Raw genomic sequence first — 27,646 nt, 5'->3', positions numbered from 1 at the left:
TACAGAGCCGGGAAAAGCGGGATACGGAACCGGGAAAAGCGGGATATGGAGCCGAGAAAAGCGGGATAGGGAGCTGGGAAAAGCGGGATATGGAGCCGGGAAAAGCGGGATACGGAGCTGGGAAAAGCGGGATACGGAGTTGGGAAAAGTGGGATACGGAGCCGGGAAAAGCGGGATAGGGAGCTGGGAAAAGCGGGATATGGAGCTGGGAAAAACGGGATACGGAGCCAGGAAAAGCGGGATATGGAGCCGGGAAAAGCGGGATATGGAGCTGGGAAAAGCGGGATATGGAGCTGGGATAACGGCATATGCAGCTGGGAAAAGAGGGATATGGAGCTGGGAAAACGGGATACGGAGTTGGGAAAAGCGGATATGGAGGTGGGGTAACGGGATATGGAGCTGGGAAAGCGGGATTGCAGCTGGGAAAAGCAGGATATGGAGCCGGGATAACGGGATACGGAGCCGGGAAAACGGGATACGGAGCTGGGAAAAGCGGGATATGGAGCTGGGAAAAGCGGGATACGGAGCTGGGAAAAGCGGGAAAACAGAGTTGGGAAAAGCGGGATATGGAGCTGGGAAAACGGGATAGGGAGCTGGGAAAAGCGGGATATGGAGCTGGGAAAAGCGGGATATGGAGCTGGGAAAAGCAGGATATGGAGCTGGGAAAACTGGATATAGACTTGGGAAAAGCGGGATATGGAGCTGGGAAAACGGGATAGGGAGCTGGGAAAAGCGGGATATGGAGCTGGGAAAAGCGGGATATGGAGCTGGGAAAAGCAGGATACGGAGCTGGGAAAAGCGGGATATGGAGCTGGGAAAAGCGGGATATGGAGCTGGGAAAAGCGGGATATGGAGCTGGGAAAAGCGGGATACGGAGCTGGGAAAAGCGGGATATGGAGCCGGGAAAACGGGATAGGGAGTTGGGAAAAGCGGGATACGGAGCTGGGAAAAGCGGGATATGGAGCTGGGAAAAGTGGGATATGGAGTTGGGAAAAGGGGGATAGGGAGCTGGGAAAGGCGGGATACGGAGCCGGGGAAAACGGGATATGGAGCTGGGAAAAGTGGGATATGGAGCTGGGATAACGGGGTATGGAGCTGGGAAAGGCGGGATATGGAGCGGGGAAGGGCGGGATATGGAGCCGGGGAAAGGGGATAAGGAGCTGGGATAGCGGGATATGGAGCGGGGAAAGTGGGATAGGGAGCTGGGAAAAGCGGGATATGGAGCCGGGAAAAGCGGGATATGGAGCTGGGAAAACGGGATATGGATCTGGGAAAGGCGGGATATGGAGCTGGGAAAAGCGGGATATGGAGCTGGGAAAAGCGGGATATGGAGCTGGGAAAAGCGGGATATGGGAAAACGGGATACAGAGTTGGGAAAAGCGGGATATGGAGCTGGGAAAGGCGGGATATCGAGCTGGGAAAACGGGATATGGAGCTGGGAAAAGCGGGATATGGGAAAACAGGATACAGAGTTGGGAAAAGTGGGATATGGAGCTGGGAAAAGCGGGATATGGAGCTGGGAAAAGCGGGATATGGAGCTGGGATAACGGGATACGGAACTGGGAAAACGGGATAGGGAGCAGGATACGGAGCCGGGAAAAGCAGATACGGAGCTGGGAAAAGCGGGATACAGAGTTGGGAAAGGTGGGATACGGAGCTGGGATAACGGGATAGGGAGCTGGGAAAATGGGGTATGGAGCTGGGAAAAGCGGGATATGGAGCTGGGAAAAGCGGGATATGGAGCTGGGAAAAGCGGGATATGGAACTGGGAAAAGCGAGATACGGAGCTGGGATAACGGGATATGGAGCTGGGAAAAGCGGGATACGGAGCTGGGAAAACGGGATATGGAGCTGGGAAAAGCGGGATACGGAGCTGGGAAAACGGGATATGGAGCTGGGAAAAGCGGGATATGGAGCCGGGAAAAGCGGGATATGGAGCTGGGAAAAGCGGGATAGGGAGCTGGGAAAAGCGGGATACGGAGCTGGGAAAAGCGGGATATGGGAAAAAGGGATACAGAGTTGGAAAAAGCGGGATCACAGCCGGTAAAAGCGGGATATGGAGCTGAGAAAAGTGGGATACGGAGCTGGGAAAAGCGGGATATGGAGCTGGGAAAAACGGGATACGGAGCTGGGATAACGGGATATGGAGCTGGGAAAAGCGGGATATGGAGCCCTGGGAGGGAGCTGGGGGGGATTGTCCTGGAAAAAACTGGGATTGAGGGGATCCAGGGGGAGTTTGGGATCTGCTCTGAGGGGAAAAGGAGGCAATGGGCTCAAGTTGGGATTTTTGGGAATATTCCCCTGGAATTTGGGGCAAACAGGGATTTGGTGGGTTCATGGTTGGGATGGGAATGGGGGAGTTCCCGGGAGAGGCTGAGGGAGCTGTTGGGGATCATCCCAGAAAAAACTGGGATGGAAGGGATCCAGGGGGAATTTGGGATCTGCTCTGAGGGAAAAAGGGATGGGGAAAGGGGGAATGGGCGCAAATTGGGATTTTTGGGAATATTCCCCTGGAATTTGGGGCAAACAGGTGAAATGGGAATGGGGAAATTCCTGGTGAGCAGCTGAGGGATCTGGGGGGGCTGTTCCTGGAGAAAAGTGGGATTGAGGGGATCCAGGGGGAGTTTGGGATCTGCTCTGAGGGGAAAAGGGATGGGGAAAGAGGGAATGGGCTCAAATTGGGATTTTTGGGAATATTCCCCTGGAATTTGGGGCAAACAGGGATTTGGTGGGAATGGGAGAGTTCCCAGGAGTGGGGGGGCTGTTCCTGGAGAAAACTGGGATTGAGGGGATCCAGGGGGAATTTGGGATCTGCTCTGAGGGGAAAAGGGATGGGGAAAGAGGGAATGGGCTCAAGTTGGGATTTTTGGGAATATTCCCCTGGAATTTGGGGCAAACAGGGATTTGGTGGGAATGGGAATGGGGGAGTTCCTGGGAGAGGCTGAGGGAGCTGTTGGGGATCATTCCAGAGAAAACTGGGATTGAGGGGATCCAGGGCAGGATCTGCTCCCAGGGAATGGGACAGGACCCAGGGAATGGCCACAGGTTGGGATTTTTGGGAATATTCCCCTGGAATTTGGTGGAATTCTGGGATTTGGGGCTTTGGGAAGCTGGGCAGGGACTGAGATTGAGGATTCCCATGAAAAGCTGGAAAAAGGGGCCGATCCCAGCTGGAATTCCTGCAGCTCCTGGAAATGTTCCTGGGGATCCCTGGAAAATGGGGCTGGGGAAAGGCTCTGGCACCTCCCAGGATTCCCAGGAATGGCTCCAGAAAAATCGGGATTTTCAGGACTCGGAGCCTCCCGGTGCATCCCAATCCCTGGAGCTCCCACAAAACCTCATTTTTTGGGATTCCTTCCCCTGTGGAAGCGGGAATCCATTCCCAATCTCCCTGCAAATCCCAAATCCCGAATTCCCGGACCTGTTCCGGGGATCCCGAGGCGACGTTCCCGAGCCCGCGGAGCGCCAGGACGCGCACCAGCAGGCAGGAATCCTTCTCCAGGCCCGTCAGCGCCTCCAGGATGGGCTCCAGCAGCACCAGGTCGTTCACCACGTTGTGGCTGAGCAGCTGGAGAAGGGAAAAAACCTCGGGATACACCGGGAAAATCCCCCCGGATCCGGGAGGGGGGAGATCATGGATGGATGGATAAGAGATGGATGGATGGATGGATGGATGGATCTATGCATGGATGGATGGGTCCATGGATCCATGGAGGGATGGATCTATGGACAGATCCATGGGATGGATGAATGGATCCGTGGGATGGATGATGGATGGATGGATGGATGGATGGATGGATGGATTGGATGGATGGATGGATGGATGGATGGATGGATGGATGGAGTGGGGATGGATGATGATGGATGAGTGATGGATGGATGGATGGATGGATGATGGATTGATGGAGGATGGATGATGGATGATGAGATGGATGATGATGGATGATGATGGATGGATTGGATATGGATGGATGGATGGATGGATGTGATAGGATGGTTGATGGATGGATGGATATGATGGATGGATGATGGATGATGGATGATGGTGGATGGATGGATGGATGATGTATGGATGATGGGTGGATGGATGATGGATGGATGATGGTGATGGATGGATGGATGATGGATGGATGATGGATGGATGGATGATGGATGGATGATGATGGGTGGATGATGGATGGATGGATGGATGATGGATGGATGGATGATGGATGGATGGATGGATGATGGATGGATGGATGGTGATGGATGGATGATGGATGGATGGATGATGGATGAGGATGATGGATGGATGGATGATGGATGATGGATGATATGATGATGATATATGTATATGATGATTAGATGATGATGATTGATGATATAGATGATTGATGATAATGATATGGATTGAGATGTGATATGAGATGAGATATGTTGATGATGTGTGTGGATGATGTGGAGATGGAGATGATGGATGGATGGGATGGTGATGAGATGGATGATGGTGATGATGTGATGTGATGATGGATATGTGATGGAGAGGTGATGAGGGTGGATGATGGATGTGATATGAGATGAGTGATGTGAGATGATGGAGATGTGGGATGAGATGATGAGATGTGATGAGAGGTGATGATGGATGGGAGGAGATGGATGGATGAGAGGTGATGAGGAGGAGATGATGATTGATTGATGATGGAGAGATGGAGTGGATGATGGATGGAGATGTGATGTGATGATGGATGAGGATGAATATGGATTGGAGGATGATGATGTGGATGAGGATGGTGATGGAGGATGGATGTGGATATGGATGTGAGGATGGAAGGATGGATGATGATATGGATGATGATGTGATGTGGATGATGGATGGATGATGATGGTGATGAGATGATGATGATGGATGATGTGAGGAGGATGAGATGGATGGGGATGATAGGATGGATGAGATGGATGAGAGGATATGGATGGGATATGAGATGATGAGAGGTGGTGATGATGATGATGGATGGATGATGAATGTGATGATGGAGGATGATGGATGTGATGAGGAGATGGATGGAGATGAGGTGAGGATGAGGATAGAGATGATGATGGGTGATTGGATGTATGAGAGATGAGGATAGATGTGGATGAGATGATGAGATGATGATTGGAATGAGATGGTGATGAGATGATGGATGTGATGATGGAGTGATGGATGTGTGAGAGATGTGGATGAGAATGAGATGTGGAGGATGATGATGTGATGGATGGTATGGATGGAGAGATATGGAGATTGAGATGATGATGATATGGATGATGGAGATGGATGTGACATGATATGATGGGATATGGATGGATGATGAGATATGGATAATGGAGGGGTGGAGAGTGATGATGAGGAGTGATGATCATGTTATGATGATGAGATGTGGATGATGACAGGATAATGAGAGATGATGAGATGATGATGAGATGTGTGATATGGATGAGGATAATGATGTATGGAGATGTGGAGAAGTGATGAGGAGAGGTGGTGATGAGAGAGAGGATGGATGTGATGATGGTGATGAGAGGATGGATGGATGTGGAGGTGAGTGATGGATGATGGTGAGGAGGATGGTGAGGTGTGATGAGGATATGATGGAGGATGATGATGGTGGTGATGATGATGGAGATGATGGATGTGAGTGATAGGATGATGTGTGTGATGATGTGATGAGGGAGGATGGTGATGATGGATGGATGGAGATGGATGGTGAGAGAGGAGGATGTGGATGGAGATGGATGATGGATGGGGATGATGATGATGGGATGTGGTGTATGGATGGATGATGATATGATGATGGATGGATAGAGGTGTGGATGAGGGTGAGTGATGAGAGGAGGTGGAGGAGAGGATGATGATGGAATGATGTATGGATGATGAGGATGATGATGATAGAGATGAGGATGATGATGGAGAGATGATGTGATGATGATGGATGGTGGATGGATGGAGATGATGTATGATGATGATGATGGAGGTGATGTGATGATGATGGATATGAATGAGGTGATAGAGGATGATGGATGATGAGGAGGATGATGGTGGTGGTGTGAGATGGATGGATGAGAGAGGATGGATGGAGATATGGTGATGATGGATGGATGATGGATGATGGATGATGTGGATGATGATGATGGTGGATGATGGTGATGGATGGATATGGATATGATGATGGATGGATGATGGATGATGGATGATGGATGTGGATGATGGATGGAGGATGGATGATGATGGATGGATATGGATGATGGATGGATGGATGATGGATTGATGATGGATGGATGATGGATGATGATGGATGATGGATGATGGGATGGATGATGGATGGATGGGATGGATGATGGATGGATGATGGATGGAGGGATGGATGGATGATGGATGGATGGATGGATGATGGATGGATGGATGGATGATGATGGATGGATGATGGGATGGATGGATGATGGATGGGATGGATGATGGATGGATGGATGATGGATGATGGATGGGATGGATGGATGGATGGATATGGATGGATATGGATGGATGGATGATGGATTGGATGGATGGATGATGGATGATGATGGATGGAGGATGATGATGGATGGATGGATGGATGATGGATGGATGATGGATGTGATGGAGGATGGATGGGATGGATGGATGGAGGATGGATGGATGGATGATGGATGTGGATGGATGGTGGATGGATGATGGATGGTGGAATGGATGGATGGATGATGGATGATGGATGAGATGGATGGATGGTGATGATGGATGGATGGATGATGGATGATGGATGGATGGATGGATGGATGATGGATTGGATGATGGATGGGATGATGGATGGATGGATGGATGGATGGGATGGATGGATGATGGATGGATGGATGATGGATGATGATGGATGGATGGATGGATGGATGGATGATGAAGGGATGGATGGGGATGAGGATGGAGTGGAGGATGGATGGATGATGGATGGATGATGATGGATTGGATGTGAGTGGATGATATGGATGATGATGGATGATGGATGGATGATGGATAGGATGATGGATTGGTGGATGATGGATTGGATGGATTAGGATGGAAATGGATGATGGATGATGGTGATGGATGGATGGATGGATGTGAGATGATGGATGGATGATGGATGATATGGATGGATGGATGGATGGATGATGGATGGATGATGGATGGATGGATGATGGATGGATGAGGATGATGGATGGATGATGGATGGATGATGGGATGATGATGGATGATGGATGGATGGATGAGGATGGATGGGATGGATGGATGGATGAATGGATGGATGGATGAGGATGGATGGATGATGGATGGATGGATGGATGGATGGATAGGATGGATGGATGGATGATGGATGGATGATGGATGGATGGATGTGGAGATGGATGATGGATGGATGATTGGATGATGGGATGGGATGGATGATGGATGTGATGATGGGATGGATGATGATGGATGGAGATGATGGATGGATGGATGGATGATGGATGGATGGAATGGATGGATGATGGATGATGGATGGATGGGATGTGATGGATGGATGGATGGATGGATGGATGATGATGGAATGATGGATGGAATTGGATGATGATGGATGATGGAGGGGAATGGATGGATGATGTGATGGAGATGGATGATGGATGATGGATGGATGGATGGATGGATAGGATGGATGTGGATGGATGGATGGATGATGGATGGATGATGGATGGATGGATGGATGGATGGATGGAATGGAATGGATGATGGATGGGATGGATGGATGGATGGATGATGGATGGATGGATGATGGATGGATGAATGGATGGATGGATGGATGATGGAATGGATGGGATGGATGATGGATGGATGATGGATGGATGATGGATGGATGGATGGATGATGGAATGGATGGATGGATGGATGATGGATGGAGATGGATGGATGTATGGATGGATGGATTGGATGGATGATGGATGGATGAGATGAGGATGATGGATGGATGATGGATGGATGGATGGATGGATGGATGGATGGATGGATGGATGGATGATGGAGGGAAATGGATGGATGGATGGGGATGATGGATGGATGATGGATGGATGGATGGATGGATGGAGGATGTGGATGATGGATGGATGGATGATGGATGGTTTGATGGAGGGGATGGATGATGATGGAAGGGATGGATGTGATGATGGATGGATGATGGATGAGGGATGGATGGATGGATGATGGATGGATGGATGGATGGATTGGATGGATGGATGGATGATGGATGGATGGATGGATGATGGATGATGATGATGATGGATGGATGGATGGATGGATGGATGATGGATGGAGGGATGGATGGATGATGGAATGGATGATGTGATGGATGGATGATGATGGATGGATGATGGATGGAGGGGATTGTGATATGATGATGGATGATGTGATGGATGGATGATGGATGGATGATGGATATGGATGGAGTGATGGATGGATGGATGATGGATGAGTGGATGATGGATGATGGGAATGGATGGGATGATGATGATGGATGGATGATGGATGGATGGATGATGGATGGATGGATGGATGGATGGATGATGAAGGGAGGATGATGGATGATGGATGATGATGGATGATGGAGATGGATGGATGGATGGATGGATGTGGATGGATGATGGATGGATGATGATGATGATGGATGGATGGATGGATGGATGGATGGATGGATGGATGGATGATGGATGGAATGGATGATGGATGAGATGGATGATTGGATGGATGGAGGGATGATGGATGGTGATGGAGGATGGATGGATGGATGGGATGGATGGATGGAGGGATGGGATGGAGATGGATGTTGATGGATGGATGGATGGGATGGGGATGGATGGATGGATGGATGATGGATGATGGATGAGAATGGAGATGATGGATGGATGAGATGGATGGAATGGATGAGATAGGATGGTGATGGATGGATGGATGATGGATGGATGGATGATGATGGATGGATGATGGATGGATGGATGGATGATGGGATGGATGGATGATGGATGGGATGGATGGATGATGGATGGATGATGGATGGATGATGGATGGATGATGGATGGATGGATGGATGATGGATGGATGATGGATGGATGGATGGATGGATGGATCCATGGATGGATGCATGGATGGATGGATGGATGGATGGATGATCTATGGACGGACGGACGGATGGATCCATGGGATGCCTGATGGATCCATGGCCGGATCCGTGGCTCCAGGGAGGGCAGCCCGGCCGGACATTCCGGCGTTTCCCGCTCACCTCGGCCAGGAAGGCGCTGCTGGTCACCCTCTGGCATTCCAAGGCGCTTCCCAGCACCGGGATGAGGCTCCGGACGATGGGCGGCAGCCGGGGCCCGCAGAGCCGAGCCATCGCCCTGGGGGGACAGCAATCCCAGGAATCCATGGAATTCTGGGAATCCCGGGAATCCTGGGAATCCCGGGAATCCCTGTCCCCAGGCAGGACCACACCCAGCACGGAAAACCGGGATTGACGCACAGGGAAAGATCTGGAACATCCCGGACACCCCATCCAGGTTTTCTTTGGGATGAGCTCCCCAAAAGTTGGATAATCCCAATCCCAACCCAGGGAATCCCATATTGGGATCTACAACTCTGGGAATTCCACAGAGACACTGGGAATTCCATTTTGGGATGGGTGACACTGGGAATTCCATACTGGGATGGGAGACACTGGGAATCCCACACTGGGATTGGAGACTCTGGGAATTCCATTTTGGGATGGGTGACACTGGGAATTCCATACAGGGATTGGAGACACTGGGAATCCCATTTTGGGATAAGTGACACTGGGAATTCCATACTGGGATCGGAGACTCTGGGAATCCCATTTTGGGATTGGAGACACTGGGAATTCCATACTGGGAATTCTATTTTGGGACTGGAGACACTGGGAATTCCATACTGGGATTAAAGACACCAGCAATCCCATTTTGGGATGGGTGACACCGGGAATTCCATACTGGGATCGGAGACACTGGGAATTCCATACTGGGATAAGTGACACTGGGAATTCCATTTTGGGATTAGAAGACACTGGGAATTCCATACTGGGATTGGAGAGTCTGGGAATTCCATACTGGGATTGGAGACACTGGGAATTCCATTTTGAGATTGGAGACACCAGGAATTCCATACTGGGACTGGAGACACTGGGAATGCCATTTTGGGATCAGAGACGCTGGGAATTCCATAGTGGGAATCCCATTTTGGGATGGGTGACACTGGGAATTCCATACTGGGATTGGAGACACTGGGAATTCCATACTGGGATTGGAGACACCGGGAATTCCATTTTGGGACTGGAGACACTGGGAATTCCATACTGGGATTGGAGACACTGGGAATTCCATACTGGGATCAGAGACACTGGGAATTCCATACTGGGATCGGAGACACTGGGAATTCCATTTTGGGATGGGAGACACTGGGAATTCCATACTGGGATTGGAGAGTCTGGGAATTCCATACTGGGATTGGAGACACTGGGAATTCCATACTGGGATTAGAGACACCAGGAATCCCATTTTGGGATGGGAGACACTGGGAATTCCATACTGGGATGGGTGACACTGGGAATTCCATACTGGGATTGGAGACACCGGGAATTCCATAGTGGGATGGGAGACACCGGGAATTCCATACTGGGATGGGAGACACTGGGAATTCCATTTTGGGATGGGAGAGACTGGGAATTCCATAGTGGGAATCCCATTTTGGGACTGGAGACACTGGGAATTCCATACTGGGATTGGAGAATCTGGGAATCCCATTTTGGGATAAGTGACATTGGGAATTCCATTTTGGGATTGGAGACTCTGGGAATTTCATACTGGGATCAGAGACACTGGGAATTCCATTTTGGGATAAGTGGCACTGGGAATTCCATACTGGGATTGGAGACACTGGGAATCCCATTTTGGGATAAGTGACACTGGGAATTCCATACTGGGATTGGAGACTCTGGGAATCCCATTTTGGGATTGGAGACACTGGGAATTCCATACTGGGATCGGAGACACCGGGAATTCCATTTTGGGATGGGAGACACTGGGAATTCCATTTTGGGATCAGAGACACTGGGAATTCCATTTTGGGATGGGTGACACTGGGAATTCCATACTGGGATTGGAGACACTGGGAATCCCATTTTGGGATGGGAGACACTGGGAATTCCATACTGGGATTGGAGACACTGGGAATCCCATACTGGGATGGGAGACACTGGGAATTCCATTTGATGGGTGACATTGGAAATTCCATTTTGGGATCGGAGACACTGGGAATCCCATTTTGGGATTAGAGACACTGGGAATTCCATCCCGGGATCGGAGACTCTGGGAATCCCATTTTGGGATTGGAGATACTGGGAATTCCATACTGGGACTGGAGTCACCAGCAATCCAATTTTGGGATGGGTGACATTGGGAATTCCATACTGGGATTGGAGACACTGGGAATTCCATACTGGGATTAGAGACACTGGGAATCCCATTTTGGAATGGGTGACACTGGGAATTCCATTTTGGGATTGGAGACACTGGGAATTCCATACTGGGATTGGAGACACTGGGAATTCCATACTGGGATTGGAGACACTGGGAATTCCATACTGGGATTGGAGACACCAGCAATCCCATTTTGGATGCGTGACACTGGGAATTCCATTTTGGGATTAGAGTCACCAGCAACCCCATTTTGGGATGGGTGACACAGGGAATTCCATACTGGGATCAACACCGGGAATTCCACGGCAGGACCAACTTCCATGTCCAGCTGCCGCCACCCCTCCACATTCCCAGGTACCAAACGATCCCACCCCACCCCAAAATCCCCCGGAATTCCCTGGGAAGCTCCCCCGGGATTCCCACCTGGCCAGGAGGGCGATTCCGTCGTGGTGCCGCTCGGGAATTTCCATCAGCTCCCAGCCCCCGGCGCTCCCCACGTCCCGCACGACGTCGTCGTTCCCGGCGCGCGCCAGCATCGCCCGCAGCGCCCGCACCGCGCAGCTGGAAAACCGGGATCGGGATCGGGATTGGGAGTTTGGGATTGGGAGTTTGGGATTGGGAGTTTGGGATCGGGAGTTTGGGATTGGGAGTTTGGGATTGGGAGTTTGGGATCGGGATTGGGAGTTTGGGATCGGGAGTTTGGGATCGGGAGTTTGGGATCGGGATTGGGATCGGGTGTTTGGGATCAGGATTGGGATCGGGAGTTTGGATCGGAGCTTGGGATTGGGATTGGGATCGGGAGTTTGGGATCGGGAGTTTGGGATCGGGAGTTTGGGATCGGGAGTTTGGGATCAGGATTGGGATCAGGATTGGGATCGGGATTGGGATCGGGTGTTTGGGATCAGGAGTTTGGGATCGGGATTGGGATCGGGAGTTTGGGATCAGGATTGGGATTGGGATCGGGAGTTTGGGATCGGGAGTTTGGGATCGGGAGTTTGGGATCGGGATTGGGAGTTTGGGATCGGGATTGGGATTGGGTTTGGGATCGGGATTGGGATCGGGAGTTTGGGATTGGGAGTTTGGGATCGGGATTGGGATCGGGAGTTTGGGATCAGGATTGGGATCGGGATTGGGATCGGGTGTTTGGGATTGGGAGTTTGGGATCGGGATTGGGATCGGGAGTTTGGGATCAGGATTGGGATCGGGAGTTTGGGATCAGGATTGGGTTCAGGATTGGGATCGGGATTGGGATCAGGAGTTTGGGATCGGGATTGGGATCGGGTGTTTGGGATTGGGAGTTTGGGATCGGGAGTTTGGGATCGGGAGTTTGGGATCGGGAGTTTGGGATTGGGATCGGGAGTTTGGGATCGGGAGTTTGGGATCGGGATTGGGATCGGGAGTTTGGGATCGGGATTGGGATCGGGAGTTTGGGATCGGGAGTTTGGGATTGGGAGTTTGGGATCGGGATTGGGATCGGGGTTTGGGATTGGATCGGGATTGGGTGTTTGGGATCGGGATTGGGATCGGGAGTTTGGGATCGGGAGTTTGGGATCGGGAGTTGGATCGGGTGGGATCTGGGGCTGGATTTGGGATTGGGTTCAAGATTGGGTCTGGAATTGGATCAGGGCTTGGATTCAGATTCAGTTTGGGATTGGGTTTGGGACTGGATTTGGGATTGGATTTGGGATTGGATCTGGAGTTGGATCTGGGATTGGATCTGGGGTTGGATTTGGGATTGGATTTGGGATTGGATTTGGGATTGGATCTGCATTCGATCTGGGATTGGATTTGGAATTGGATCTGGGGTTGGATTCAGATTCAGTTTGGGATTGGGTTTGGGACTGGATTTGGGATTCAACCTGGGGTTGGATTTGGGATTGGGTTTGGAATTGGATCTGGGGTTGGATTTCTGATTGAGCTTGGATTGGGTTTGGGACTGGATTTGGAATTGGGTTCAAGATTGGGTCTGGAATTGGACCTAGGGTTGGATTCAGATTCCGTTTGAGATCGGATTTGGGACTGGATTTGAGATTTGACCTGGGGTTGGATTTGGGATTGGATTTGGATTGCATTTGGGATTGGGATTGGATTCAGGATTGGATTTGGGATTGTGATTAGATTTGGGATTGGATCTGGAATTAGATTTGGGATTGGGTCTGGAATTGGATCTGGGATTGGATTCAGATTCCGTTTGGGATTGGGTTTGTGATTGGATTTCGGGTTGGATTTAGGATTGGATTTGGAATGGACCTGGGTTGGATCTGGGACTCGGTCTGGAATTGGATTCAGATTCAGTTTGGGATTATATCTGGGGATGGATCTGGGATTGGATCTGGGATGGATCTGGGATTGGGGTTGGGATTGGTCCAAGCTTGGATTTGGGATTGGATCTGGTGTTGGATTCAGATTCAGTTTGGGATTGGATCTGGGGTTGGATCTGGGATTGGATTTCGGGTCGGTTTTGGATTTAGGATTGGGTTTGGGATTGGATTTGGGACTTGATCTGGGTTGGATCTGGGATTGGGTTCAGGATTGGATTAGGGTTTGCGATTGGATTTGGATTTGGAATTGGGATCTCGATGGGATCTGGGGCTGGATTTGAGATTGGGTTCGGGATTGGGTCTGAAATTGGATCTGGTGTTGGATTCAGATTCAGTTCGGGATTGGGGTTGGGATTGCATGTGGATTTGGGATTCAACCTGGGGCTGGATTTGGGATTGGATTCAGGATTGGATTCAGGGGCTGGATTTGGGATTGGAGTTGGGATTGGATTCAGGATTGGATCTGGGGCTGGATTTGGGATTGGATTCAGGATTGGATCAGGGACTGGATTTGGGATTGGATTTGGGATTGGATTCAGGATTGGATCTGGGACTGGATTTGGGACTGGATTCGGGATCGGATTTGGATTGAATTCAGGACAGGATTCGGACCGGATTCCGGACTGGGTTTGGGATTGGATCTGGAATTGGATTCTGATTGAGTTTGGGACTGGATTTGGGTTTGGGATTGGATTCAGAACTGGATTTGGGATTGGATCTGGGACTGGATTCAGGACAGGATTCGGGACCGGATTCCGGACTGGATTTGGGATTGGATTTGGGATTGGATTCAGGATTGGGTTTAGGATTGGGTTCAGAAATAGATTCAGGACTGGGTTTGGGATTGGATTTAGGATTGGGTTTGGGATTGGATTCAGGATTGGATCTGGGATTGGATTTAGGATTGGATTCAGGATTAGGTTTAGGATTGGATCTGGGATTGGGTTTGGGATTGGATTTAGGATTGGTTCCAGGGTTGGGTTTGGGATTGGATTTGGGATTGGGTTTGGGATTGGGATTGGATTTTGATAGGGTTTTGGATTGGATTCAGGATTGGGTTTGGGATTGGATCTGGAGTGGATCTGGGATTGGATTTGGAATTGGATTCTGACTGAGTTTAGGAATGGATCTGGGATTTGGTTTAGGATTGGATTCAGGACTGGATCGGGAGTTGGATTCCGGATCAGATTTGCAATTAGATTCAGGATTGGAGTTGGGATTGGATCTGGGATTGGATTTGGGACTGGATTTGGGATTGGATTCAGGACTGGATCTGGGGTTGGATTTGGGATTGAGCTTGGATTCAGGATTGGATTTAGGTTTGGGATTAGATCTGGCGTTGGATTTGGGAATGGATTTGGGATTGGGTTTGGGACTGGATCTGGTATTGGATTTTGATTGGATTTGGGACTGGATATGGGACTAGATTTCGGATTGGGATTGGGTTTGGGATTGGATTTTGATTGGGTTTGTAATTTGTGTTTTTGATTGGATTTGGGATTGAGTTTGAGATTGGATTTAGGACTGGATTCGGGATTGGATCTGGGGTGGATTTGGGATTGGATCTGGAATTGGATCTGAAATTGGATTCTGACTGAGTTTAGGACTGGATCTGGGATTGGGTTTGGGATTGGATTTGGTATTGGATTTGGACTTGGGTTTAGGATTAGATTTGGAATTGGATCTAGGATTGGATTCAGACTGGATTTGGGATTGGGTCTGGAATTGGATTTGGGACTGGATTGGATTCAGGATTGGATTTGGCATTGGGTTTTTGACTGGGTTTGGGATTGGATCTGGAATTGGATTCTGATTAAGTTTGGGACTGGATTTGGGTTTGGGATTGGATTCAGAACTGGATTTGGGACTGGATTTGTGACTGGATTGGGTTTGGCTCTGTCTCCATCCAGGACATCCCAAGGGAATTCCATGCCCGGGGACACTGGGAATTCCGCAGTTGGAGCCATCCCAGCACACCGGGAACCGGATCCAAGACAAAAAAAAAAACCGGGAAGGGAAAAACTCCGGAGCTACTTGAGGGAAATTATTTTTTCATGGAACGAAGGATTTATAGGGCTGGGACTGCTCTGCAGCAGAGCAACATCTGGAACAGATCCGTTATCCCGTCAAAACACCGGCGAGGGGAGCCAGGGATAAATCCCGGCTGTCGGAACGGGGATCCCACCCACGAAGGGAATCCGGGATTCGGGATTGCCGTCCCAAATTTCCCCATCGGGATTTCTCCCTTTCCCCTGGGATTTGGGGGGGGGTGGGAGAACCCCAAGGATTCCAGGGAAGCCTCTGGAATGCTGGAAATTTGGGAATGGCGATGGAAAACGGATCCCAAATATGGGGATGGCCCTGGAAAACATTCCCTGGCATCTGGAGCATCCTTGGATTCATGGCTGGATGGGATGGGACCATCCCAGAGGTTTTCCAACCTCGGCCATTCCATGATTCCAAAGGATCCAGGATCCCACGGGACCATCCCAGAGGTTTTCCAACCTCGGCCATTCCGTGATTCCAAAGGATCCAGGAAAACCCAAGGATGAGGCCCAAGGATGGATTCCCGATGGAAAATCTGAGAGTTTTCCTAAAAAATCCTCCAGAGGAGCTGGAAAGATCCTGGTGGAGCTTTCCCTGTTTTGGATGGCCCAGGGAAAAGCGGGACAAGGAATGGGAATGGGAAAATTCCAGGAAAAAAAAAAAAAACCTGGAGTGGTGGAGAGGCCTCGAAGCCTCTGGGATTAATTAAAGACTAATTAAGGAAAGCTTGGGATCTGTTGGGTTTGGGAAATCCTGGAATGTGGGAAGGGGGTGGGAAGGGAGGGGATTTAAGGATGTTCCCATTCCCATGGGGCAATCCCAGGGATGCCCATGGAATTCTGGGCTGGTTTGGGATGGAGGGAATTTTGGGATCAGCCCATTCCCAGTTTTTCCATGGGACAATTCCAGGGATGGGGCAGCCCCAATTTCCCTGGAATTCACTCCCCAACTCCTCCTTTTTTTGGGGAATCTGCTCCAACATCCCATCCCATCCCATCCCATCCCACCCTGTTATTCCATTATCCCATCCCATAAATCCATAAATCCCACAAATCCCATCCCATGGATCCCATCCCACCCCATTTCATTATCCCATAAATCCTATAAATCCCACCCTGTTATCCCATTATGCCATCCCATAAAAAAATATAAATTCCATTATCCCATCCATCCCATAATTCACATAATTCACATAAATCCCATCAATCCTGTAAATCCCATCCCATCCCATTATCCCACCAATCCCACAAACCCCATTACCCAGTCCCGTTTTTCCCCCAAACCCCTTTTTCCCATGGAATTTCCCCTGGAATTTTCCATGGGATTCCCACATTTTCCCGCTCAATTTCCACATTTCCCCACAGAATTCCCACAAAATTCTCTGTTTTCCCCATGGAATTCCCACCTTTTCCCCTAAGAAATTCCCACCCTTCCCCCAGGGAATCCCCACAGAATCCCCACTTTTTCCCACAAAACTCCCACCCTTTCCCCAGGGAATTCCCACTTTTCCCCATGGAATTCCCACAAGATTCCCACGTTTCCCCACAGAATTCCCAAACTTTTTCCCAGGGAATTCTCCCATTTCCCCAGAAAAATTTCCCTTTTCCCCACAAAACCCCCATTTTCCCCCACAGAATTCCGCCTTTTCCCCATAGAATTCCCACATTTCCCCAGTTTTTTCCCCAGGGAATTCCCACTTTCCCCCACAAAATTCCCACTTTTCCCCATAGAATTCCCACAAGATTCCCACATTTCCCCACAGAATTCCCACCCTTTTCCCATGGAATCCTCACTGAATCCCCACTTTCCACAGAGAATCCCCCCTTTTCCCCACAGAATTCCCATTTTTCCCCATTTTTCCCCATTTTCGCACCTGCAGGGCTGCAGGCCGGCCATGTCCCGTCCCTGCAGGGCCCGCGGCAGCTGCACCCTCAGGGAATCCCCACTTTTCCCCACAGAATCCCCACTTTTCCCGACATAATTCCCATTTTTTCCCCACTTTTCCCTCATTAATTCCCATTTCCCCCATTTTTTCGCACCTGCAGGGCTGCAGGCCGGCCCTGTCCCGGCCCTGCAGGGCCCGCGGCAGCCGCACCCTCCGGGAATCCCCACTTTTCCCCACAGAATTCCCATTTTTTACCCACTTTTCCCCACAGAATCGCCACTTTTCCCCACAGAATTCCCATTTTTTCCCCATTTTTCCCCATTTTCCCCCATTTTTTCACACCTGCAGGGCTGCAGGCCGGCCCTGTCCCTGCCCTGCAGGGCCCGTGGCAGCCGCACCCTCAGGGGATCCCCACTTTTCCCCACAGAATCCCCACTTTTCCCCACAGAATTCCCATTTTTTCCCCACTTTTCCCCACAGAATCCCCACTTTTTCCCTCAGAATCGCCACTTTTCCCCTCAGAATTCCCATTTTTTTCCTCATTAATTCCCATTTCCCCCATTTTTTCGCACATGCAGGGCTGCAGGCCAGCCCTGTCCGGGCCCTGCAGGGCCGCGGCAGCCGCACCCTCAGGTAATCCCCACTTTTCCCGACATAATTACCATTATTTTCCCCACTTTTCCCTCATTAATTGCCATTTTCCCCATTTTTTCGCACCTGCAGGGCTGCAGGCCGGCCCTGTCCCGGCCCTGCAGGGCCCGCGGCAGCCGCACCCTCAGGGAATCCCCACAGAATCCCCACTTTTCCCGACATAATTTCCATTTTTTCCCCACTTTTCCCCACAGAATCCCCACTTTTTCCCTCAGAATCGCCACTTTTCCCCACAGAATTCCCATTTTTCCCCATTTTTCCCCCATTTTCCCCATTCTGCACCTGCAGGGCTGCAGGCCGGCCCTTTCCCGCCCCTGCAGGGACCGGGGCAGTTGCACCCCTAGTGAATCCCCACTTTTCCCCCACTTTTCCCTCATTAATTTCCATTTTTTTCCCCTTTTCCGCAGAGAATCTCCCAAAAATAATCACCTTTTCCCACAAAACTCCCCACTTTTCCCCACAAAATCCCCACATTTTCCCACTTTTCCCCATTTCGCACCTGCAGGGCTGCAGGCCGGCCCTGTCCCGGCCCTGCAGGGCCCGCGGCAGCCGCACCCTCAGGGAATCCCCACAGAATCCCCACTTTTCCCGACATAATTTCCATTTTTTTCCCCACTTTCCCCACAGAATCGCCACTTTTCCCCTCAGAATTCCCATTTTTTTCCTCATATTTCCCCATTTCCCCCATTTTTTCGCACCTGCAGGGCTGCAGGCCGGCCCTGTCCCGGCCCTGCAGGGCCCGCAGCTGCGGCACCTCCAGGGAATCCCCACTTTTCCCCACAAAATGCCCACCTATCCCCACGGAATCCCACTTTTTCCCCACTTTTTCCCACAGAATCCCCACTTTTCTCCAAGGAATGCCCACTTTTCCCCACTTTCCCTCAGGGAATTCCTGCCTTTCCCCACAGAATCCTCCACAGAATTCCCACCCTTTCCCCACTTTTCCCCACAGAATTCTCACCTTTCCCCACGGAATCCCCACTTTTTCCCACAGAATCCCCACTTTTCCCTCAATATTTCCCATTTTCCCCCATTTTTTTCCCATTTTCCCCATTTTTTCGCACCTGCAGGCTGCAGGCCGGCCCTGTCCAGGCCCTACAGGGCCCGCGGCAGCCGCACCCTCAGGGAATCCCCACTTTCCCCCACAGAATTCCTATTTTTCCCCACAGAATCCCCACTTTTCCCCACAGAATCCCCACTTTTCCCCACAGAATCCCCACTTTTCCCTCATTAATTCCCATTTCCCCCATTTTTTCGCACCTGCAGGGCTGCAGGCCGGCCCTGTCCCGGCCCTGCAGGGCCCGCGGCAGCCGCACGCCCAGGGCGCAGCCGAGGCACAGCAGCAGCGCCGGGAAGAGCTCCGGGAATCCACCCCCGCTCCCTCACAAAATTCTCACTTTTCCTCACAAAATCCCCACTTTTCCCCACAAAATGATCACCTATCCCCACGGAACCCCACTTTTTCCTCACTTTTTCCCACAGAATCCCCACTTTTCTCCAAGGAATGCCCACTTTTCCCCACTTCCCCTCAGGGAATTCCTGCCTTTCCCCACAGAATCCTCCATAGAATTCCCACCCTTTCCCCACTTTTCCCCACAGAATCTCCACTTTTCCCGACATAATTCCCATTTTTTTTCCCACAGAATCGCCACTTTTCCCCACACAATTCCCATTTTTTCCCCATTTTCCCCACTCCGCACCTGCAGGGCTGCAGGCCGGCCCTGTCCCGGCCCTGCAGGGCCCGCGGCAGCCGCACCCTCAGGGAATCCCCACTTTTCCCCACAGAATTCCCATTTTCCCCCATTTTTCCCCATTTCCCCCATTTTTTCGCACCTGCAGGGCTGCAGGCCGGCCCTGTCCCGGCCCTGCAGGGCCCGCGGCAGCCGCACCCTCACGGAATCCCCACTTTTCCCCACAGAATCCCCACTTTTCCCCACAGAATTCCCATTATTTTCCCCATTTTTCCCCAGTTTTTTCCATTTCGCACCTGCAGGGCTGCAGGCCGGCCCTGTCCCGGCCCTGCAGGGCCCGCGGCAGCTGCACCCTCAGGGAATCCCCGCTTTTCCCCACAGAATCTCCACTTTTCCCCACAGAATCCCCACTTTTCCCGACATAATTCCCATTATTTTCCCCACTTTTCCCTCATTAATTCCCATTTCCCCCATTTTTTCGCACCTGCAGGGCTGCAGGCCGGCCCTGTCCCGGCCCTGCAGGGCCCGCGGCAGCCGCACCCTCAGGGAATCCCCACTTTTCCCCACAGAATCCCCACTTTTCCCGACATAATTCCCATTATTTTCCCCACTTTTCCCTCATTAATTCCCATTTTTCCCCACTTTTCCCTCATTAATTCCCATTTCCCCCATTTTTTCGCACCTGCAGGGCTGCAGGCCGGCCCTGTCCCGGCCCTGCAGGGCCCTCGGCAGCCGCACGCCCAGGGCGCAGCCGAGGCGCAGCAGCAGCGCCGGGAAGAGCTCCGGGAATTGCTCCAGCACCGCGGCCGCCGCCTCCGGCACAGCCATGAGCTCCTCCAGGGCCAGCGTGGCCTGCGGGGAAAGCGGGAACCCGGGGAAGTGAGCGCCGGGAAACCTCCGGGAAAAGCGGGATCCGCGTCCCGTCCCCGTGCTGGGGTTAACCCCTCATGGAGGGACCGGGGAGTGGGGGTTTCTCCCACGGATTTGGGGTTTTTTTGGTTAAATTCCCATATATTTGGGGTTTTCTCCCATGGATTTGGGATTTTTCCTGATCAAATTCCCATATATTTGGGGTTTTCTCCCATGGATTTGGGGTTTTCTCCATGGATTTGGGATTTTTCCTGATCAAATTCCCATGGATTTGGGGTTTTCTCCCATGGATTTGGGGTTTTTCTCCCATGGATTTGGGGTTTTCTCCCATATATTTGGGTTTTCCTGATCAAATTCCCATATATTTGGGGTTTTCTCCCATAGATTTGGGGTTTTTTCCCAAGGATTTGGGTTTTCTCCCATGGATTTGGGGCTTTTCCTGATGGAATTCCCATGGATTTGGGGTTTTCTCCCATGGATTTGGGGTTTTTCCTGCTGGAATTCCCATGGATTTGGGGTTTTTCCTGTTAAAATTCCCATGGATTTGGGGTTTTCTCCCATGGATTTGGGGTTTTCCTGATGGAATTCCCATGGATTTGGGGTTTTCTCCCATGGATTTGGGGTTTTTCCTGTTAAAATTCCCATATATTTTGGGGTTTCTCCCATGGAATTGGGGTTTTCTCCCATGGATTTGGGGTTTTTCCTGATCAAATTCCCATATATTTGGGGTTTTCTCCCATGGATTTGGGGTTTTCTCCCATGGATTTGGGGTTTTCTCCCATGGATTTGGGGTTTTCTCCCGGGACTTTGGGATCTTTCCTGATCATATTCCCATATATTTGGGGTTTTCTCCCATGGATTTGGGGTTTTTCCTGATCAAATTCCCATGGATTTGGGAGTTTCTCCAAAGGATTTGGGGTTTTCTCCAAGGATTTGGGGCTTTCTCCCATGGATTTGGGGTTTTCTCCCATGGATTTGGGATTTTTCCTGATCAAATTCCCATATATTTGGGGTTTTCTCCCACGAATTTGGGGTTTTTCTTGCGGGAATTCCCATGGATTTGGGGTTTTTCCTGTTAAAATTCCCATGGATTTGGGGTTTTCTCCCATGGATTTGGGGTTTTTCTTGATGGAATTCCCATGGATTTGGGAGTTTTCTCCATGGATTTCGGGTTTTTCCTGATGGAATTCCCGTGGATTTGGGGTTTTCTCCCAAGGATTTGAGGTTTTCTCCCACGAATTTGGGGTTTTTCTTGTGGAAATTCCCATGGATTTGGGGTTTTTCCTGTTAAAATTCCCATGGATTTGGGGTTTTCTCCCATGGATTTGGGGTTTTCTCCCATGGATTTGGGGTTTTCTCCCACGGATTTGGGGTTTTCTCCCATGGATTTGGGATTTTTCCTGATCAAATTCCCACGGATTTGGGGTTTTCTCCCATGGATTTGGGGTTTTCTCCCATGGATTTGGGGTTTTTCCTGATCAAATTCCCATGGATTTGGGGTTTTCTCCCATGGATTTGGGGTTTTCTCCCATGGATTTGGGGTTTTCTCCCATGGATTTGGGATTTTCTCCCATGGATTTGGGGTTTTCTCCCATGGATTTGGGGTTTTTCTTGATGGAATTCCCACAGATTTGGGGTTTTCTCCCATGGATTTGGGGGTTTTCTCCCATGGATTTGGTTTTCCCACGGATTTGGGGTTTTCTCCAAGGATTTGGGGTTTTTCTCCCATGGATTTGGGTTTTTCCTGATCAAATTCCCAATATTTGGGGTTTTCTCCCACGGATTTGGGGTTTTCCCTGTGGATTTGGGGTTTTTCCTATTAAAATTCCCACGGATTTGGGATTTTCTCCAAGAATTTGGAGTTTTCTCCCACGATTGGGTTTTTCTTGATGGAATTCCCACAGATTTGGGGTTTTCTCGGGACTTTGATCTTCTGATCAAAATTCCCATGGATTTGGGGTTTTCTCCCAGGATTGGTTTTCCATGGATTGGGTTTTTCCTGTTAAAATCCCACAGATTGGTTTCTCACGGATTTTTTTCTCCCATGGATTTGGGGATTTCCTGATCAAATTCCCATATATTTGGGATTTTCTCCCAAGATTTGGGGTTTTTCTTGCGGAATTCCATGGATTTGGGGTTTTTCCTGTTAAAATTCCCAGGATTTGGGTTTTCTCCGGATTTGGTTTTCTCCCACGATTGGGATTTTTCCAAGGATTTGGGGTTTTTTTGTGAGAATTCCCATATATTTGGGGTTTTTCCCACAGATTGGGTTTCTCCATGGATTTGGGGGTTTCCGCTGGAATTCCCATATATTTGGGTTTTCTCCCAGATTTGGGGTTTTTCTGCGGAATATCCCATGGATTTGGGTTTTCTGATAGAATTCCTGTTTGGCTTTCAGCTGAATTCCACTGATTTGGTTTTCCAGATTTGGTTTCCTGTTAAAATTCCTGATTTGGTTTCCCCATGGATTTGGGGTTTTCTCCCATGGATTTGGGGTTTTTCCTGTTAAAATTCCCACGGATTTGGGGTTTTCTCCCATGGATTTGGGGTTTTCTCCCATGGATTTGGGGTTTTCTTGCCGGAATTCCCACGGATTCTGGGTTTTTTTCCCAGGGATTTTGGGTTTTTCCTGTGGGAATTTCCACAGACTTGGGATTTTTCCTGGTAGAATTTCTGTGGATTTGGGTTTTCCCCCATGGATTTGGGGTTTTCTCTCATGAAGAAATTTTGTGGGAATTTTTTGGGGAATTTTAGGGGAATTCCTTGGGAATTTTGTGGGAATTTTTTTTGGAATTTTAGGAGACTTCCTTGGGAATTTTGTGGGAATTTTTGGGGAATTTTAGGGGACTTCCTTGGGAATTCTGTGGGAATTTTTTTGGGAATTTTGGGGGAATTCCTTGGGAATTTTGTGGGAATTTCTTGGGATTTCTTTGGGAATTTCCAGGGAATATTTTGGGATATTTTTTTAGGAATTCCTTGGGAATATTTGGGGAATTCCTTGGGAGTTTTTTGGGGAATATTTGGGAATTCCTTGGGAATTTTTGGGAATTTTTTGGGAATTGCTTGGGATTTTTTGGGGGAATTTTGGGGACTATTTTTGGGGAATTTTGGGGTAATTTTAGGGAGTATTTAGTTGACTCACAGCCAGGGCCGGGACGGTTCCCAGGCGCTCGCAGCCGCCCCGGGCAGGAGGGATTTGCTCTCCCGGAATGGAGATTTTTGGGAATTCCTTGGGAGTTTTTGGGGGATTTTTTTTTAATTTTTTGGGAATTCCTTGGGAATTTTGGGGGGATTTTTAAAAATTTTTTGGGAATTCCTTGTGAATTTTGGGGAAATTTTTTTGGGGAATTCCCTGGAAGTTTTTTGGGAATTCCTTGTGAATTTTGGGGAGAATTTTTGGGGAATTTTTGGGAATTTTTGGGGAATTCCTTGGGAATTTTGGGGGGGGAATTTTTTTGGGAATTTCTTGGGATTTTTTTGGGAATTCCTTGGGAGTTTTTTGGCAAAATTTTTGGGAATTTTTTTGGGAATTTTTGGGACTATTTTTGGGACTATTTTTTGGGTAATTTTTGGTACTATTTTTGGGAATATTTTTGGGGAATTTTGGGGAATATTTTGGGGGTTTTTTGGGAATTTTTGGGGTTTTTGGGGGGAATTTTGGGGAATATTTTGGGGAATTTTTGGGACTATTTTTGGGAATATTTTGGTTTGACTCACAGCCAGGGTCGGGACGGTTCCCAGGCGCTCGCAGCCCCCGGGCAGGAGGGATTTGCTCTCCCTGTACGGAGATTTTTGGGAGATTTTTTGGGTAATTTTGGGACTATTTTGGGAATATTTTCGGTTAACTCACAGCCAGGGTCGGGACGGTTCCCAGGCGCTCGCAGGGCCCCCCGGGCAGGAGGGATTTGCTCTCCCGGTACGGAGATTTTTGGGATTTTTGGGACTAATTTTGGGACTATTTTTGGGTAATTTTGGGGACTATTTTGGGGACTATTTTCGGTTGACTCACAGCCAGGGTCGGGGCGGTTCCCAGGCGCTCGCAGCCCGCCCCGGGCAGGAGGGATTTGCTCTCCCGGTACGGAGATTTTTGGGATTTTTGGGGATATTTTTTTGGATTTTTTGGGTAATTTTGGGGACTATTTTTGGGGAATATTTTTGGTTGACTCACAGCCAGGGGCGGGACGGTTCCCAGGCGCTCGCAGCCCCCCCCGGGCAGGAGGGATTTGCTCTCCCGGAATGGAGATTTTTGGGATTTTTGGGGACTATTTTTGGGGAATTTGGGCCTATTTTGGGTTGACTCACAGCCAGGGGCGGGGCGGTTCCCAGGCGCTCACAGCCCCCGGGCAGGAGGGATTTGCTCTCCCGGTACGGAGATTTTTGGGAATTTTGGGAGATTTTTTTGGGAATTTTGGGGTAATTTTAGTGCCTATTTAGGTTGACTCACGGCCAGGGGCGGGGCGGTTCCCAGGCGCTCGCAGCCGCCCCTGGGCAGGAGGGATTTGCTCTCCCGGTACGGAGATTTTTGGGACTATTTTTGGGGAATTTTTGGGTAATTTTAGGGCCTATTTCTGATTGACTCACAGCCAGGGTCGGGACGGTTCCCAGGCGCTCGCAGCCCCTGGGCAGGAGGGATTTGCTCGCCTGGAACGGAGATTTTTGGGATTTTTTTTGGGAATTCTTTGGGAATTTTTTTGGGAATGTTTTGGGAATTCCTTGGGAATTTGGGGAATTTTTTTTGGGAATTCCTTGGGAATTTTGGGGAATTTTTTTGGGAATTCCTTGGGAATTTTTTGGGGAATGTTTTGGGAATTCCTTGGGAGTTTTTTGGGGAAATTTTTGGGAATTCCTTGGGAATTTTGGGGGGAATTTTTGGGGAATTCCTTGGGAGTTTGGGGGGAAGTTTTCTGGGAATTCCATGGGATTTTTGGGGGGAATTTTGGGTAATATTTTGGGGGTTTTTTGGGAATTTTTGGGACTATTTTTTGGGAATTTTTGGGGAATTTTTGGGCCTATTTTTGTTTAAATCACAGCCAGGGCCGGGACGGTTCCCAGGCGCTCGCAGCCCGCCCCGGGCAGGAGGGATTTGGTCTCCCTGTACGGAGATTTTTGGGATTTTTGGGGATATTTTTTGGGGATTTTTGGGGATATTTTTGGGACTATTTTGGTTTAACTCACAGCCAGGGTCGGGACGGTTCCCAGGTGCTCGCAGCCCCCCCCGGGCAGGAGGGATTTGCTCTCCCGGTACGGAGATTTTTGGGGATATTTTTTGGGAATTTTTGGGTAATTTTGGGGACTATTTTGGGGAATATTTTGGGGGTTTTTTGGGAATTTTTGGGACTATTTTTGGGAGATTTTTTGTGGAATTTTGGGGACTATTTTAGGGCCTATTTTGGTTTAACTCACAGCCAGGGTCGGGACGGTTCCCAGACGCTCGCAGCCCCCGGGCAGGAGGGATTTGCTCTCCCGGTACGGAGATTTTTGGGGACTATTTTTTGGGAATATTTTTGGGGAATTTTGGGGAATATTTTGGTTTGACTCACAGCCAGGGTCGGGGCGGTTCCCAGGCGCTCGCAGCCGCCCCGGGCAGGAGGGATTTGCTCTCCCGGTACGGAGATTTTTGGGATTTTTTTTGGGAATTCTTTGGGAATTTTTTTGGGAATGTTTTGGGAATTCCTTGGGAATTTGGGGAATTTTTTTTGGGAATTCCTTGGGAATTTTTGGGGGAATTTTTGGGGAATTTTTTGGGAATTCCTTGGGAATTTTGGGGGGAATTTTTTTGGGAATTCCTTGGGAATTTTTGAGGAATTTTTTGGGATTTTCTTTGGAGTTTTTTTGGGGAAATTTTTGGGAATTTTGGGGGGATTTTTTTTAATTTTTCCGGAATTCCTTGGGAATTTTGGGGGAATTTTGGGGAATATTTTGGGGATTTTTTTGGGAATTTTGGGGACTATTGTTGGGAGATTTTTTGGGTAATATTTTAGGGCCTATTTTGGTTTAACTCACGGCCAGGGTCGGGGCGGTTCCCAGGCGCTCACAGCCCCCGGGCAGGAGGGATTTGCTCTCCAGGAATGGAGATTTTTGGGATTTTTGGGATTTTTTTTGGGAATTCCTTGGAAATTTTGGGGGAAATTTTTTGGGAATTCCTTGGGAATTTTTTTGGGAATTTTTTTGGGAATTCCTTGGGAGTTTTTTGGGGATTTTTAAAAAATTTTTTGGGAATTCCTTGGGAATTTTGGGGGGAATTTTTTTGGGAATTCCTTGGGAATTTTTGAGGATTTTTTTTGGAATTCCTTGGGAGTTTTTTGGGGAATTTTTTGGGAATTCCTTGGGAATTTTGGGGGGAATTTTTGGGGAATTCCTTGGGAATTTTGGGGGGAATTTTTTTGGGAATTCCTTGGAGATTTTTTTGGGAATTTTTTGGGAATTCCTTGGGAATTTTGGGGGGGATTTTTTTGGGAATTCCTTGGGAGTTTTTTGGGGAATTCCTTGGGAATTTTGTGGGAATTTTTTTGGGAATTTTAGGGGAATTCCTTGGGAATTTTGTGGGAATTTTTGGGGAATTTTAGGGGACTTCCTTGGGAATTCTGTGGGAATTTCTTGGGATTTCTTTGGGAATTTCCAGGGAATATTTTGGGATATTTTTTTAGGAATTCCCTGGGAATATT

The 27,646-nt window shown here is 49.3% G+C and overlaps 1 protein-coding gene across 1 annotated transcript in view; it reads right to left on the bottom strand.

Moving 5' to 3' along the window:
* Positions 1–27,646, bottom strand: part of LOC135461085 (maestro heat-like repeat-containing protein family member 1) — a gene marked incomplete at its 5' end in the record, with an annotated part of 84,923 nt that overhangs the window by 24,687 nt on the left and 32,590 nt on the right. Inside the window, 4 exons of the mRNA XM_064738070.1 lie at positions 3,422–3,568; positions 9,312–9,426; positions 11,941–12,078; positions 20,794–20,963. Coding sequence (XP_064594140.1) covers positions 3,422–3,568; positions 9,312–9,426; positions 11,941–12,078; positions 20,794–20,963 — 570 coding nt within the window. The remainder of the gene's footprint in view (positions 1–3,421; positions 3,569–9,311; positions 9,427–11,940; positions 12,079–20,793; positions 20,964–27,646) is intronic.

This window comes from Zonotrichia leucophrys, unplaced genomic scaffold, assembly GCF_028769735.1.
Source record: "Zonotrichia leucophrys gambelii isolate GWCS_2022_RI unplaced genomic scaffold, RI_Zleu_2.0 Scaffold_166_103890, whole genome shotgun sequence".
Lineage (NCBI taxonomy): Eukaryota > Metazoa > Chordata > Aves > Passeriformes > Passerellidae > Zonotrichia > Zonotrichia leucophrys.
Note: the sequence above shows the minus strand (reverse complement) of the source record. Positions and strands in the feature narration are given on the sequence as shown.